The sequence below is a fragment of the Cannabis sativa genome, chromosome 1 (genome assembly GCF_029168945.1).
Source record: "Cannabis sativa cultivar Pink pepper isolate KNU-18-1 chromosome 1, ASM2916894v1, whole genome shotgun sequence".
In the NCBI taxonomy this organism is placed as follows: domain Eukaryota; kingdom Viridiplantae; phylum Streptophyta; class Magnoliopsida; order Rosales; family Cannabaceae; genus Cannabis; species Cannabis sativa.
The window spans coordinates 36,194,115-36,210,222 of record NC_083601.1 but is presented as its reverse complement, the minus strand read 5'-3'; the positions used below and the strand labels follow the sequence as shown (position 1 = coordinate 36,210,222).

At 27.7% G+C, this 16,108-nt stretch overlaps 1 protein-coding gene and 2 long non-coding RNA genes across 3 annotated transcripts; 2 read left to right on the top strand and 1 right to left on the bottom strand.

The window, feature by feature from the left end:
- The first annotated feature begins 639 nt into the window (after positions 1–639).
- On the top strand, positions 640–1,837 carry LOC133036902 (uncharacterized). The gene is made up of 2 exons (XR_009687320.1): positions 640–1,179; positions 1,604–1,837. It is a non-coding gene; the product is annotated as an uncharacterized LOC133036902 (long non-coding RNA).
- A 6,278-nt stretch (positions 1,838–8,115) lies between these two features.
- On the top strand, positions 8,116–9,897 carry LOC133036900 (uncharacterized). The gene is made up of 2 exons (XR_009687319.1): positions 8,116–8,732; positions 9,256–9,897. It is a non-coding gene; the product is annotated as an uncharacterized LOC133036900 (long non-coding RNA).
- Positions 9,898–11,521: 1,624 nt separating this feature from the next.
- Positions 11,522–15,133, bottom strand: LOC115706412 (uncharacterized). Its single transcript, XM_030634058.2, has 9 exons — positions 14,688–15,133; positions 14,122–14,179; positions 13,853–13,976; positions 13,392–13,778; positions 13,192–13,284; positions 12,870–13,001; positions 12,568–12,684; positions 12,221–12,333; positions 11,522–12,090 (listed from the first exon to the last, which is right to left on the bottom strand). Exons 1-9 carry the CDS (start codon positions 14,936–14,938, stop codon positions 11,989–11,991), a joined length of 1,377 nt encoding a protein of 458 aa, XP_030489918.2. The 5' UTR covers positions 14,939–15,133; the 3' UTR covers positions 11,522–11,988.
- Between the last annotated feature and the right edge of the window lie 975 nt (positions 15,134–16,108).

Below are 16,108 nucleotides of genomic sequence, written 5' to 3'. Positions count from 1 at the left end.
AATCATGCCCCTGAACTTTTAAGGTCGTTAAAAATGCTCCTTAAACTATTGAGATTGTTGAATTTAATGACTTTTATCTAATTTTAGTAAAAAAAAATCTAACATGGATGAAAGTTCAGGGGACATGATTTAGTACATGTCAAAGTTCGAGGGACATGATTTGGTAGATATCATAGTCTGGGGAGTATGGTTTAGTACATAAATAATCACTGAAATAGTAAAATTGAATGAAATTAGACAAAAGTCCTTAAATCTAACATTGTCAATAGTTCAAGGGGAATTTTTAACGGCCAAAAAAGTTCAGGGGGCATAATTTGATACATGTCAAAGTTCGGGGAATAAAAATCCTAATTAGCCTTAATTTATGCCCTCTTTTCTAATTATTATACCAATTATATCCTTCATGTTTCATACAATTAATGTGATGTCTCCCCAACATGAATACCCACTAGCTATTAATTAAGGTAACATATGTAAGGATAAATTGGGGAGTAAACTTATAGAAGCGGGTAAATTTGAATGAATTTTAATATGCAGTTATTTTTGATTAATTGATAAAAAAATAAAAGATATTCCTCAATTTATCCTAATAAATTTAGAATAGTACACAGGTCCACTTTCTACCTATTTGAATTATATCTATTCTATATAAAGTGTGCCTATATAACTGAAATTCTTGGTTTATGAGAAATTCATGGGTGAATTTTAATTTTTATTTAATAAAATAATAAAATATTATTTATATATAATAAAATAATAATAAAATAAATCCTATTAGTATTTGAACTGACATTAAATAGCTCTTCCCCCATTTAGAAAAGAAAACATACCGTATCTTAAATTCCTAATGAAAACTTTATAGGAAGTATTTTAAAAAAATATATAATAAACAAATAAAAAATCATCCTAAGCTTACGTTATATTACAATCTATATAAACTTTAACTTTAATTCAAAATCTTCCATACTCTCTCACACACATAGCTATCAATATGCATGGTTTACTCTTTTTTTTTTCTTCTCTTTTAGTTACACCATTACAAAGTTCTAGCATTACCCTGATTTTAATGTTTGATTTATCTATTTTGTAGATTTCTCAAATAAATTAGTATCATCATCTACGTATTATTTATGCAATGGAGAGGTAAAAGTTTTACATTCTTTAAAGAGTATTGCTTAAGTAAGTTTATTTTATATATATATCAACCATAAGTTATATATGATCATAATTTTATTTATGTTTATGATTTTATTTATTTTATAGATTTCTCAAATAAATTAGTATCATCATCTACCTATTGTTTATGCAATAAAGAGGTAAAAGTTTCATATTTTTTAAAGAGGGCTTAAGTAAGTTTATTCTTTTATATATATCAACCATAAGTTATATATGATCATAATTTTATTTATGTTTATAATTGGAATTTCTATATTAATAGTATTATTGACTGAAGTATTATGTGCTCAATCTTAATTTCAATTTCAATAGGTATGTTCATTGTTATATGTTCATATGAATTTTAATAATAAATAATACATATAATTTTTATTAATTGTGGTTAGAAAAAAAAAAAAGATCACGTAGAACTTATACAAGTTTGCAGGAACACCGCTGCTTTGTCGACACTACCATATTCAATTTATCAACGAAAAAGTGGACAATCCAGATATATGCGGACCCGGCTAGAATGAAAACTGCAAAATACAAAAATTACACTATTGTCTCTATCGAAGCAAATGAAGATTGAAATCCACCAATGACTATCATTAGTTTCTTATCTACAATTTTTAGACAAATGCTATTTTCAATTATCAATAATTTAGAGATTGATTTTTAATTTTCTTTTTATCTTACACCCATTTAAGTAATGTTTCTTTAAGTATTGGAACATCAATTTTTAATTTATTTTTGGATTAATTTAAGAACATATTTAAATCATCAAGCTTTTTTAAACACTAATATATTGCATTCGGTATTCACTTTTAATTGACAACAATATAAACTATAATATTCAGATACACATAATAATAATTTCATCTAATAACTAATAACATTTTTTCTTTAATTTTTGATTGTATCACTTTCAAATAACATAGAAAAAACTAGCATAAAATTTAGTATACGTGCCTCGCACGTAGTTTTTTTGCTAGTATCTATATACATATATATATATATATTGTAACTATTTTTGATTATTTGAATATTCTTTTTTTTTTTTAATAGTTTACATTCTTTAAAATAATATTTAAATATTTTGTAGTACCTAATTTTTACAAGAGTTTTTTCATTTTTTACACTTCAAAATATTTTTTTTTTACAAAAATTCACATAGCAACCTACATAAAAACTAACGGAGCAACTTAAATTACAATTAAAATCCACATAGCAATCCACATATAAACCATCGAAGCAACTAGCAACAAAAACCATAAATTTGAAAAGATTTTTTTTTTTTTTAAAAAAAAGTATATAAAGTAATCTCATTATATATATAGTAAGTAATTATTTAAACTTTATTTTAATTTATATTAAATTATTTAGAATTTTATAAATATTTATAAGCAGTACAAGATAACTACAACATACACAATTATAAAAAAATAAAAAAAAAAAAACTTAAAATTACATATTTATTTCATTTTAAAAATATTAATAATGATATTTTAACTAAGTGTTATGTTTTTTTTTTTTAAAAAAAAAACCTAAGCACAAGGTTAAATCATTCTAATTTTTTTTATTATTTAACATTTAATGATTAATAATAATAATAATAATAATAGTAATAATAATAATAACACCTCATTATGTTAAGAATATTGAGATTTACGCTAATAAATAATATATTTGAAGTATTTTGGGGATTACGTAACTTGAGTTGTGTTAGTTTGGGATATAAAACCTAAACTACTAAGAGTATATTTGTCATTGTAATATGTTTTTTGTTTTTAACAAAGTATTTTTAGAAATGAGAACAAAAAACAGTTTCTGAAATTTTCAAAACACAAATCGCATTTGGATAATGTTTTCAAAAAATAATTTTTATTTTTATTTTTTAATTTATTTTATTTTCTTAAATAACTTCAATACTTCGAGACCCCGATATGAACAAGACTCGACCACGACCCATGATTCGTCCAAACCGGCCGCACTCGCACCCTAGTTGTAGCCCCGAACCCTGTCCATGTCTCTGGACCCAAACACAGTGCCGGATCATGGATCCAGTCCCGACCTGGACCCCAAATCCCAACCCCCGGCCTAGTCCAGATCGATAATGAGGAAAGAGAAAATGGGGGGAGAGAAAATAAAGAGAGAGAAAGTGATGAGAGAGAAAATAATGTGAGAAAGTGAAGAGAGAGAAAATAATACGAGAAAGTGAAGAGAGAGAAAATAATGTAAGAAAGTGATGAGAGAGAAAGTGTGAGAAAATAATGTGAAAAAATGATGAGTGAGAAAGTAACGAGAGAGAAAAAAAAAGGAGATAAAGTGATGAGAGAGAAAATAATATGAAAAAATGATGAGTATAAATGTATAATGATGTGAGATAAAGTGTAGAAAAAATATTGACCAAAAGTGAATTATTTTTCAAAATAGAAAATAATATTTTGTTATTCTCAAAATTCTTAATTTTTGTATCTTTATTCTTTGAAAACTGTTTCAAAAAATAAGGTCAAATACGCCTAATTGTTTTCAAAAAATAATTTCTTATTTTTAAAAAACAAAAAATAAATTTTTAATTATAATGTCAAACATGCACTAAATATCTTTTATGAAACTTTCACTTTGTGCTACTATTAATTAATAACTTTACATTAATTATTAAATGTTGAATATTTCATTTTTATTAATTTTTTTTTATTATATAAATACTTTGAAAGATTATAATAAGTAATTATAACATTAATTAAGATGTACATATTATAATTTAATAATTATTATAAAATATTATTAACTGTTACTTCTTAAATTTTATAAGAGCTAAACACCAAAACTAGATTTTTTCTGCACTGAGGGCTTCTCCAACGAGCCATCAAAACAAGTGACGGACCTAGGATTTTTACTTTGTGGGGGCTTATTTATCATAAAAAAATATTTATAACTACATTATAATCACTCTTATTAAATTTATCTAATTTTATGGGGGCTATTCTACTATTTTGGTTTATAATTATTAAATTGAAAAATTTACATTTAATTTTTTAAAAAGCAGTGTTTTTGGTAGCCCACATTATTATGAATGGGTCCGTCCTGATCAAAACAATATATTTGATGTGAGTTTTTCTCCAAGAACACGACATTTATTGCTCCATATTACGCTATAGTGCACAGTATATTTATATATATATATTTGAGGGATTATTTCACAAAAACATAAAAATAATAAAAAAATTACAAAAATACGGTTTCACGGAATTTTAAATATTTTTATATATATTTTTTATTTTATTTACAAAAAATACGGTCTTTTTATGTTGTAATCTTGTTAATTTTTTGTTATATGTATGATATTTTTTATTGTTATTTTGATGTTATTTTCATGTTACTTTTATGTAGTTTTCTTGTTGATTTTATGTTGTTTTCATGTTATTTTTTAGAAAACCGTAAAAATGTAAAAAAACATTCTTTGAACGTAAAAATGTAAATATTTTACAAAAAATAGTGCCTTATGTAATTATTCCTATATTTAATTAATATATATTTATATTATTAATTGTATTTATAAAATTACAATGTAAGTTTTTAAAGTGGTGCATTGATATACTCTTATTTGTTTCAGATTTGAAAAGCTTTTTTAGTTTATTTTATTTATAGTCGTGTACATTATAATTATTTAAGACATCCAGTAAAATATCGAAAAAATTTGAAAAAAATTTAACACGCCGAAAATAAGATTTAAACTTTATGTTATCCGTGTAACTCTTTTATTTAAAAAGGTACATTATAGAAGTACCTTTTAATTTATTGTGTGTAAATTTAAATGTAAATACCATAAATTATTTTTATGGTAGTAAAAATAATTTTTCAATTTAAATGTAGTGCACTAATTATTATTGATATAATATTAATTTTTTAAATTTAATTAAAAAATTAATATAATAATAAAAAATATTTTTTTAGTGTAATGTTTAGTGTTTTGGTTAGAGTGAAAATAATTTTTAATATTAAATTTGGTACTAGTATGATACTAAATTTAGTGTGCTCTTTATAAATTCTCTAGTAGTTCTAGTGTGGCTAGGAACATTTTGGAATCCCTTGCTTTTGACAAGTAGCACTAAAAGCTTAAGGATCCGAAACTAAAAAATTGGTTAACAGTTCATTAAAACAAAATATGATTAAAAGTTGATTAGACTAATTTATGAGAGTCGTGGTGGAAGGATTTAGTTAATTGAGGTTTGACTAATCAATGTAAATAAGTCAAGTTGTTGTTGTTAATTGAGGTGTCCTAAATAATATTTATGTTCCTTGTTTATTCTGGATAATGATACATGGTGTGTTGGAATGAAAACAAAAAAATTAAATGTATATTATTTACATTTTTTTATTATATTTTTTAAAATATTAGGATAATTACATAAGATATTATTATTATTATTTTTTTTTTTTGTAAAAAAGTTATATTTTTACGTTTAAAGATTTATTTATTTTTATATATATTTTTACAAAAAATAAAACTACATAAAAGTAATATAGAAATAACATCTAAATAATATTAAAACAACAAAAAATAACATACAGATAACAAAAAATCAACAACATATTAACAAGGGTACAATACAAAAAGACCGTATTTTTTGTAAATAAAATAAAAAATATTGTAAAAATATTTAAAATTTCGTAAAACCGTATTTTTTTTTTTAATTTTTTGTTATTTTTGTGTATTTGTGAAATAATCCCTAAAATATTTCACTAAAATTTTACTTTTTATGTTTTACCCTAAATCCTACACATTTATATTATATCATATTTAAGTTTTAAAAATTATTTATTATAATATAATTTATTCAATAAATAAATAAAATAATACTAATATTGCACAAATATTACAAAAAAAAAAAAAATTAAAAAATAATATAATATTTATAGTTCAATGAATTAAATTTCTTAGTTATAATAACTCATTTAGCAGATCAGCATTGTTCATAATTTTTTTACCTCTTAATTAAATAATTTATCTTGTCATTATTTTAACTGTTCTATTGTAAGTGATCTAACTAATTTTATTGTAGCTCAATAAATATTAATTAGTTATAGGATTCAAAATTAATGGCTGAAAAAATATTATTATTTGTATGAATGAAAATTGTAATCTTACCAAGAGACTAACATATATTAATATAAATCAATATAAAAATATTATATTATAAAATTAATATAATATTATTTATTATGATAGTTTTAAGGCTATTTAGGATTTTTATCTCTCAAACTAAACATATATATTATTGTACATTGAACTTTTCAGCCTATTACAAATGGTCTCTAAATTATATACAGTATTGTAAATTAGTCATTGTGTCAAGTTTTGTCACACGTGACAAATTAAATGATGTCATAGCTACTTAGCTAATTACCACATCAACGTCACATGTATATTTTTACATTAAAAAATTAAAAATTATTAACCTAAAAATCAATTAATGATTAAGAAAATCACGTAAGACTAAATTTAAAAAAAATTAAATTATTTTTTTTCATATTAATTACACACGTGGCGTTGACATAATACGGACATGACAATTGGTAAGTAGCCATGTTATTATTTTGTTTGCCACATGTGGCAAAAGTTGACAAAAATAACCAATTTACAAGACTGTGAATAGTTCAAGAAGTATTTTTAACGAGCTGATGATAACTCTATAAAATAGAGTTATTTTTCATCAATTTGTGCTATAGAGTCCTTTAGGTTTATTTTCTTATGTTTTGTTTGTTTTAATCATTTTGTTTAGTTTTAGTGTTAATTTGTTATTTTTGTGTTTTTGGTAGGAAATCATTGCAAAGAAAAATAAAACTGAAATTCAAGCCTAAATTTAATCATGTTCTGGTCAAATTTTAGAAAAAATCAAAGCATAAAAGTTTTAGATCTCTTTCTTAACATTTCATTTCATCTTGAATCAACTCATTTGGAATTTATATGTAAAAGTTATGTGCATTTGAATGAGAGAGATCGAAGCAGAAAATACATGGACAACAACCGATCTGCGAGCGCGGGCCTTTTCCACGCAAGTACGAGTCTGTACGTGCTGGGCCTTGTAATTGCAAATTTAAAGTTAATTATGGTTTTTAGACTGAGGTTTTCAGCCAAGTAATTACATGGAAGGAGGGGAATTAACATTACAATATAGAAAATACCACGAGAGGATGTAGATGAAGGATTGATCAAGATTGAAGACCTAAAACTAGTTCTTTTTCTTCTCTTCTCTATCTTTTGTGTTTAATGTCTACTTCTTATTATTCAATGGGTGTTTCTACCATGATTATGAATTAAATACTTTTTTTAGGGTTTTAATAGAGTCTCTTGAAACTCTAATTATGGATTAATGTAATTTCTTTGATTTTCTTCTTCATTATTATGATCTATGCAATTTATGTTTAATGCTTACATTTAAGTTTTTGATTCAAGATTTAAAAAGTGAGAATTAAATATGCTATAATTATTTAGGCACAGGTTTCGATATAAGACGACAGTACTTATATGGTTTGTGTAGCATTTAGGATTTTCATGTTTAATACCCCTATTTGTTTAATTTTATTACGAGAACCCGAATATAGATTTCTTTAGTAAATTCGCTAGTATAGTAGGAAGAAGAAATGTTGAAATTGTGTTATGAAATGTTAGAGTGGATAGATGATGAAATTAAAAGTCCTAGTTTTCATCCATTAAATTATTTGTCAATTTTGTTATCTCTTTAGATTGCGAATTTTTATTATTTAGCTTCTTAAAATCAATTGATTATTAACCAAATATAATTCTGAAATTAATTGTTGGTAATTAGTAATCAATCTCTGTAGGAACGATTTTTATTTATTATTGTATTACTTGATTCAATCACTTGCGTATTAAATTTACCAAACAACTGAAAAGTTCAGAGGCACAATAATACATATGTCATAGATCAGGAACAAAAATTCTAAATAGCCTAGTATTAAACATAGGATGATTTCAAAAATTATCTCAATCACGAGTATAATCTACTATTTTGACGTGACATAGGTGGTCGTTCAAATATTTTATACTTTAATGTTGATATTTATTATGACTTTTGGGTCCTTTTTGCGTCTTCCTCTTTGGTGATGATTCCTCATTTTTTTAGTGAGGGTAGCAAGGGTTCTCTGTAACATGATGCTTCAGGGGGTTGGTATTTGGGTTTGATTTGTGGTCTCTTTCTTCCTAATAATCAAAAGCTATCTTATCTATTCCTTAGCTCCCTAAGATGCGGATGATAAACTTATATGGAATTTTGAAAAGTTTGGATGGTATTCTATCAAGAGCGGTTATTGGTTTACTCTTGTTATAATAAGGGCTTGGGTCGTGCTTCTCCTTTTAGGAGATTCTCGGGTTAGTGGAAAAAAGTTTGGACCTTGAATATCCCTCCAAAAGTTAGATTGTTTGCTTGGCAAGTATCCTCTAATTGGATTCCTACTAAAATTAATTTGGCTGCTCATAGTTTCTTAATTGATGATTTTTGTCCTCTTTGCTAGTTCCATAAAGAGACTACTCATCATGCGTTGTGAAGGTATCCATCTTTAGTAGCTTACAGGAAGCTTTATAGTTTTAATCTTGGTAACCCTCTTGAATTTATTTGGAAGTGAGCTGTTATAGGCCTTTAGATTTTTAACCATTTGTGTGGCTATTTTCGCGACATTAGATATTTCATGATTGATTCATTGGCAAATATGCTTGTGCGATTGATTCCGACAATCTTGTTGAATCATAAGAAATTTGGAAAGGCACCTATGAGGATAGATTGAGTTGCCTGTCTTGTGGTTTATGGGTTTGATTACTCATCAAACCTACCTACTCATGATATGCTAGAGATTCCTGATCCCCAACTTCCCAAAGATTGTAGGGCTTGTTAACAACCATTGTTAAATGAGCTAATAGCATTAGGACAGTCACATGTTGAACTTTCTGGCTCCTTGTATATGGCATTGGATCTGTTATCAAACACCCATATTTCATTTTGATAATTTAATGTTTCTTTTTTGTTTCCTGTCTTTTAGTACCTTTCCATTTTAAGATATACTACTTGTGTGTAGGTTGGAAATTCTGGACGCGAAGACAGTCTTTTGCGTGGCAAAAGCAGCTCTTCTGCAAATGTAACTTCTAATGACCAACAGGATAAACAATCAATCAGCTAAAGAAATTTATTCGAGGAAGCAGCAATATGAAAGTATAAGCAATCGTGGCTCAATTGATAACCATAGTGGAAAGGGTGTGGGCATATCTTCTACCCTAGATGTTTCAGATAAATCATTTGGCACCGATAGCATATTGTACAACAAAACTAAAATCATCCCAGTCTTTGAAGATTCACTGTAGAGCTTAATGCTGAGAAGGTAATTGTGCCATCAATTGTGGGCGAGTCTATTCAGAATTCTTCTACTTCAATACTGGATAAGCTTTTTAGCAGTGGAATAGCGTTAAGATGTTGCTGGCTCTTCTAGTTCCCTTGAGGTATTTACAATATCTAATGGCATTCTTTGTAGCCATTGTGTTTCCTCTGATATCTAAACTGTCTTCAAGTATTTGGTTTTTAAACAATTTCCAAAACATCCACAGATATAGTTCGAAATTGAATTTTCCATTTTAGTGCTATATACTAGTTTTCTTAGTTTATATTTCCATTGATTTGACGAATCTTTTTATTGGATTAATTACAATTGAGAATCCTATTTTAATTCTGCTTTATTCTGTTAGGCCTTAGGATTAGTATGGTGGGCTAGCATCTATTAAATAAAAGGGTATTTGAGTCTTTGTCTTGAGGGTAGTGTTTAAGAGGGAATACAATAGTATATATAGGTGAGTAGTAGAGAGGGTATACAATCTATTGAGTGAATCTCTATTTGCATCAAAGGGGCCTAAGGGCTCCCATACTTTGTAATTGGGTTTCTCATACATTTAAGATATATTTTCTATTCTTTTGCTACTGTTCTACTCCTATTATTGCTGCTGTTTGTGCTATTTATTACTGTTTTATTGTGTTCTTGAGCTTGGAGTTCTCAGGTCTTATCATATTCAATGCCTTTTCTTGTGTTGAATTAGTTCTGGATTTGGAGTTCTGGGATGCTGAGAAAACTATATTCATGTTTTTTCTTGCCTATAATTTCTGGGTTAATATTCAAATACACATCAAATATATGTTTGTATCTTTGTATCTATTTTGCTCTTAGTGAAAATAAACCATTTTTTTAGACAAAACTATGCAAATGAAATTTCTTTATATGTTTCTAATTTGTTTTTTTTATCAATGTGAAAATTTTCATTAATCAAACATGCAGATCACATCAATATAAGAGCATACCCCTAAATATCTATAATTTTGTTAATCAAATAGCTACATATTATTTACAAGTTTCATAAGTACTGTATCTATATCTTTCTTAAACAAATTACTCTTCTTAAAAAAAACTAACACATGTCTTAATGCTCATCTTAACTACCTTAATTTACCAAAAAACAAAGGGACCAAACATTATTTTTTAAAAACACATAAATTCCAATTATACTATATTCCATACACAACTTCAGCTATTACATAGTACAAATGGTAGAGAAGAGTCTTAGGTAGTGTTTGGTTGAGAGAAATGAAAATATAAAAATAAGAATGAGAATAAAAATAAAATAGAATAAATTTACAATCTATAAAAAAATTATTAAATTTTTTCAAATCTTACGTTGGAATGATCTTTTCTTCTACTTTAAAATAGAATAGTCATTTTTTCAAAATAATAGAAAAATCATTCTATTAGACTTTAAAATACAACTAAAAAAATAAAAAGAATAAAAATTATTTTCTTTCTATGTTCTCCCACTTAATCCATTCCTCCTGATGTTTTCTAATTTGTTATGTAGGAATATTGTTGGCATTTTTGTTTGGCTTTGACAGTTGATTGTGTTATTTTTACTTTATATAATTAAAATCAATCAAACCTATATAAATTATAACCAGTCTTATGCTTGAATCTTGCATATGTTTATAAATTTTGTAAATTGTTTTTATAAATTAATTAACAAAACATGACAATTAAAAAATAAATTGAATTTAGAACTGTAAAATCAATTTATTTTAAAATATTTTGCATTTCAGAATAAATTTTTGACTAATCTAAAAACATTCTTTGAATTAATAAATAGGCAATAGTATTTAAGCACGGGGGAGCCAAAATAGTAATTTATCTTTTATTTGGCATATTATTTCTTTATTGATTTTCCTACTGTGCATTGTCATGAAATATGACAGAAAATCTGCATTGGTGTAAAGTACCGATTGTGCCGCAATAAAATGCATCAAAGACCCCCCCAAAAAAAAAAATAACGTTTTTATTTTTGTACCTTTTTCTGGCTCAATGCAATTCACACAGATCAATTTTCTAATGTCACTGAAAGTAGCAAAACATTAAAGCAAACTAATGCAAAATATAAACAGCCAAACACTAAATACCTCTCTAACTCTGTACAAGATAGCCTCTGAATCTGAAACTAAACTAAATTAGAAGTTAACTTCCAGTTTCTAAATACTAACCCTCTAAAATTCCTACTTCCCAAAAATGATAAGAAAAAACTACTTAGAAGTCAACTTCCAGTGTCTAAATACTAACCCTCTAAAATTCCTACTTCCCAAAAATGATAAAAAAAAACTACCATATCATATTTACCTTGATTGGCAAGCTTTCACTTCAGAGAGACTAAGACTAATTCTTCACATGGTCATGTGTGTACTCGGACACTATATACAGTGTCTGTGCCTTGGCAGTTGTTACCAAACACATCTAAGCAGATAGAATGGCATTCCCTTGGACATTATTTGGGTAGACAGATGGCATCACCTTCTCCTCGTTAGCAGTAGCACTAAAGGGTGAAATAATCGGATGCTGCATTTAAATCATAAGTAATGAGCAACCCCAAAAGTTACCTCAGAAATTAGAGAACAAAGGAACAGATAGAGAGACTAAAAAATTCTATTTTTGATTAAAAAAGAAATAACATAACCAAAAGCCATACTGATTCTAATTTTATGGGATCCATTTGTCTGTGTCTCTGCAAGTGACCAGCTGCATTAGGGTTTTCCAAGACATTGGCAAGTAATTCATACAGTAGAGCTAAACTTGGATCATCTGCAATTATAAGATTCAGTAAGTTACCAAGTACCGAAACTTAAAATGAACGAATGAACAAAAACATGAAAATACCTGTAATAAAAATTATGGCAGCTACTCCCACCAAATAAAATAATAAAATCATAGCTAATGAGTTCATGACTATGAAAGTAGTAATAATTACATATATGTAATCCAAATATAGTTTTGCATCAGTAAAAGGAAATATTTTATTTTGGTGAGATCAGTTACCGCTCAAGAAGCTCTCAATATTAGATATTTCATCAGCTGGCTGAATCATTAGAGTGCTTTCATTGCTACTATTATAACGAGTGTTATTTGCAACTTCAGGGAGAAGTGGCCCATAATCTGAAAGCAAATAAGTTAATAATAAAATTTATAGAGAAATTAAGTAACAAAATTTAAATGGACCAAAAGGCAAGTTTAGTTTCCGAAGTATAGAAAGAAGTAAATAACTACATACATGTTATTCAAATAATGTAATACTTTTCAGCAACAAAAAGGAAATATTTTCTTTTGGTAGGAATCAGTACCTCTCATTCCTTGTGAGAAGTAGACCTCATGGTGATTTATTTCACTAGCTGGCCCAGTCCATAGAGTTCTTTCAGTCATACTATTTTGGGGACAGATATTTTCAATTGCAGGGAGAAATACCGCCCCATCATCTGAAAAGCAACATAAGCTAAAAACATTAATAGAGGAAATTTAAATACACTAATCGACAAGTTTAGTCTCCAAGTTTAGCAAGAAGAGCTTGAAAGTAACTGCATACATGTTATTCATATATAAGATGTATGATATGTATTCATACAGTAAAAGAAAATATATATTTTTTTTTCTGGTAAGATCAATTACCTCTCATGGCCTGAAAGTAGAACACAGGCTCACTTCTTTCACTATTATAGCATCTGTTATCCTCAAGTTCAGGGATAGATAACCACTCAACATCTGAAAAGCAATAGGTTATAAACATTATACAGAGAAATGAAGAAACAAATGCAAATAGACTAAAAGCCAAATTTAGTTTCCAAAGTTTAGCAAGAAGTGCTTGAAACCTGTTTCCAGTTGTGGTAAACTGACTGGTGGTGCAGAACTTGATCTCCAAGGAGGAAATGAAGCACCGGTAATGGGATTTACAACCACTGATGATGAATGTGGCCTATATGCAGGTTCATACAAAGCAGCAGAAGAACGAAATGGACCGGTATCATGAGTAACATTAGGATACCGAACAACATGTGTAACAGTTGGAATCCATTTACAATGAGACTTAGCTGGATCCCCATTGACATTTGTAAAAGTTGGAGCCCTAGTGAAATGAGTAACAGTTGGAGGCCCAGTCAAATGAGTAACAGTTGGAAACCCATTGGCATGAGTAAAATTTGAAGCCCCAGTGGACTGTATAACATTTGTAGCCCCATTGACCTGAGCAACATTTGGAGCTGCAAGACAAGATTATGAGCAAAAGGGTATTAAAAAGGAAGAAAGAACCAAAATAAAGGTAAAACATACACACCATCTTTGGGGGATTTATGTGGGTATGGATGAGCAGACTTCTTCTTTGGTCTAGGGGGAGGTACAAGCTCTTTTTTCCCACTTTTCAGAACTTTCTCAAAGTACTTCTGTGCGTGGCTACGTATCTGTCAAAAGCCATTCCTTGGATTAAATAAGAGTAAATCCACGTATGTAATAAAAACGTTAACTTTGCTCTAAATGTTTCTCGTGAAACCATTGAGAACAAAAGAAACTGTATCAGGTAAACTCAAAAGATGGTAAGAACAATACCTGAACGGCAGTTTTTGTACCAACGAATGCTTCAATCTTTTTCCAGTCGCGACCAAATCTGAATTCAAACCATATACAAAGAGCCTCAATCAGAACAATTCTAGTTTATTTATTTTTCATTGAATGTGATTAAGAAACTCAAAATTACAATAATAAAGGTACTAAATTGCTTGTTCAATTAATTGTTAGGGCATGGGCGGTGTACACTTTTTATGACACTCCAATTTTTTCAAGAGTACATTAAAAGTCACAACGAAAGTCGTACACAAATTTTAGAAACTTATTTCAAAGGTTCAGCACACCTCTGTTTTGGTCACTTGGAGTTGGACGTTTTCAGAGGAGATTAACATAACATAACTAAAATACCCAAAACATCTACTTTCTTTAATGATAAACTAAAAATCCAAAACGAACACCTAATTATCTCTATCAAGAGAAAAAAAGATATCTTTTCTTTAATTTTCTCATCAACCAACACACAATTGAATTGGCTGCACATAATTCAATTCAACCATTGATAAAGAAACAAATAGTTACAAAAAATAATATTGACAAGGTATACTTACAACTGCACAGCTTCAACGAACTTCTGATGTTCCTGCTCCGACCAACTCTCCCTGGACTTGGTAATAGTATAGGGTTTTCGGATCTTCTTGGTTGGAGGGACCTCAAACGACGTCGTATTCACATTAGCAGTGGGCGATGGTATGGTATTTTCCGGTGGTTGCATCGAATTGATGCCGGGCAAGTCATTATACATATTGGATGAATGAGGGTAACTAAACCCTTGTGCTGGATTTCGATTGGGAGACACCATAGTCTCTGCTCTCTGCTCTTCTCCACAACTCAAAACTAAAACGCAACACTACACAAAGAAGAAAAATACTTACTTTATATATATAATAAATCTTTTTTTTTTTTTTCAAAATATTTGTTTTTGGAATATATGCTGACAATTAGTTTTTAAAAAATTAATAATTTTTTTTTTTTTTTTTAATTATAGATGTTTGTGAATGTTCGTTTTATTTTTCAAAAATCAGTTTAAGAAGTTCAGCCAAACTGGAGTTGTGGTTTAGAAAATCCAACCGTCATCATGGGTAGCATGTGTCCTATTTCTGTAGGTAGTTTTTTTATGATTAACACGTGTCATCATGAGGTTGGATAATCATCTGTTTTTATGAGCAGCTTGTATTGTGATAGTATTATTTTTTAATATATATAATACAAATAAAAAACGACCTAAAAGTTATTTTATGGTAGTTCATCTCATTTTTATCCCTTTTGTTTAAATAAAATTTTACACTATATACTGACATTTTTATTTTATTTATTTATTTTTACTTTGGACAGATTTTTTTTAAAAATACTGTATAAGTTTTATATTAAATTAGTTATTTTTTTAGTTGTTCTACTATTATTTTTAATTGCTCTGTTATGTTATTTTACAGTTGTTTTATAAAAAGATAGTATTTTTGTAAAAAAATTCATGTGACAGTAACATTGTAAACTTTTACTCAAAATTCAGTATTTTTGTATAAACTTCTCTTTTAAACTCATTAGTTTATGGCTAATTAAGATTTTTACCCCCCAATATTAACATGTACTAAATCATGCCCCTAAACTTTTAAGGTCGTTAAAAATGCTCCTTAAACTATTAAGATTGTTGAATTTAAGGACTTTTATCTAATTTTAGTAAAAAAAAAAATCTAACATGGATGAAAGTTCAGGGACATGATTTAGTACATGTCAAAATTCGAGAGGCATGATTTGTTAGATATCAAAGTCTGAGGAGCATGGTGTAGAACGTAAATAATCACTGAAATAGTAAAATTGAATGAAATTAGACAAAAGTCCTTAAATCTAACATTGTCAATAGTTCAAGGGAAATTTTTAACGGCCAAAAAAGTTCAAGGGGTTTAATTTAGTACATGTCAAAGTTCGGGAAATAAAAATCCTAATTAGCCTTAATTTATGCCCTCTTTTCTAA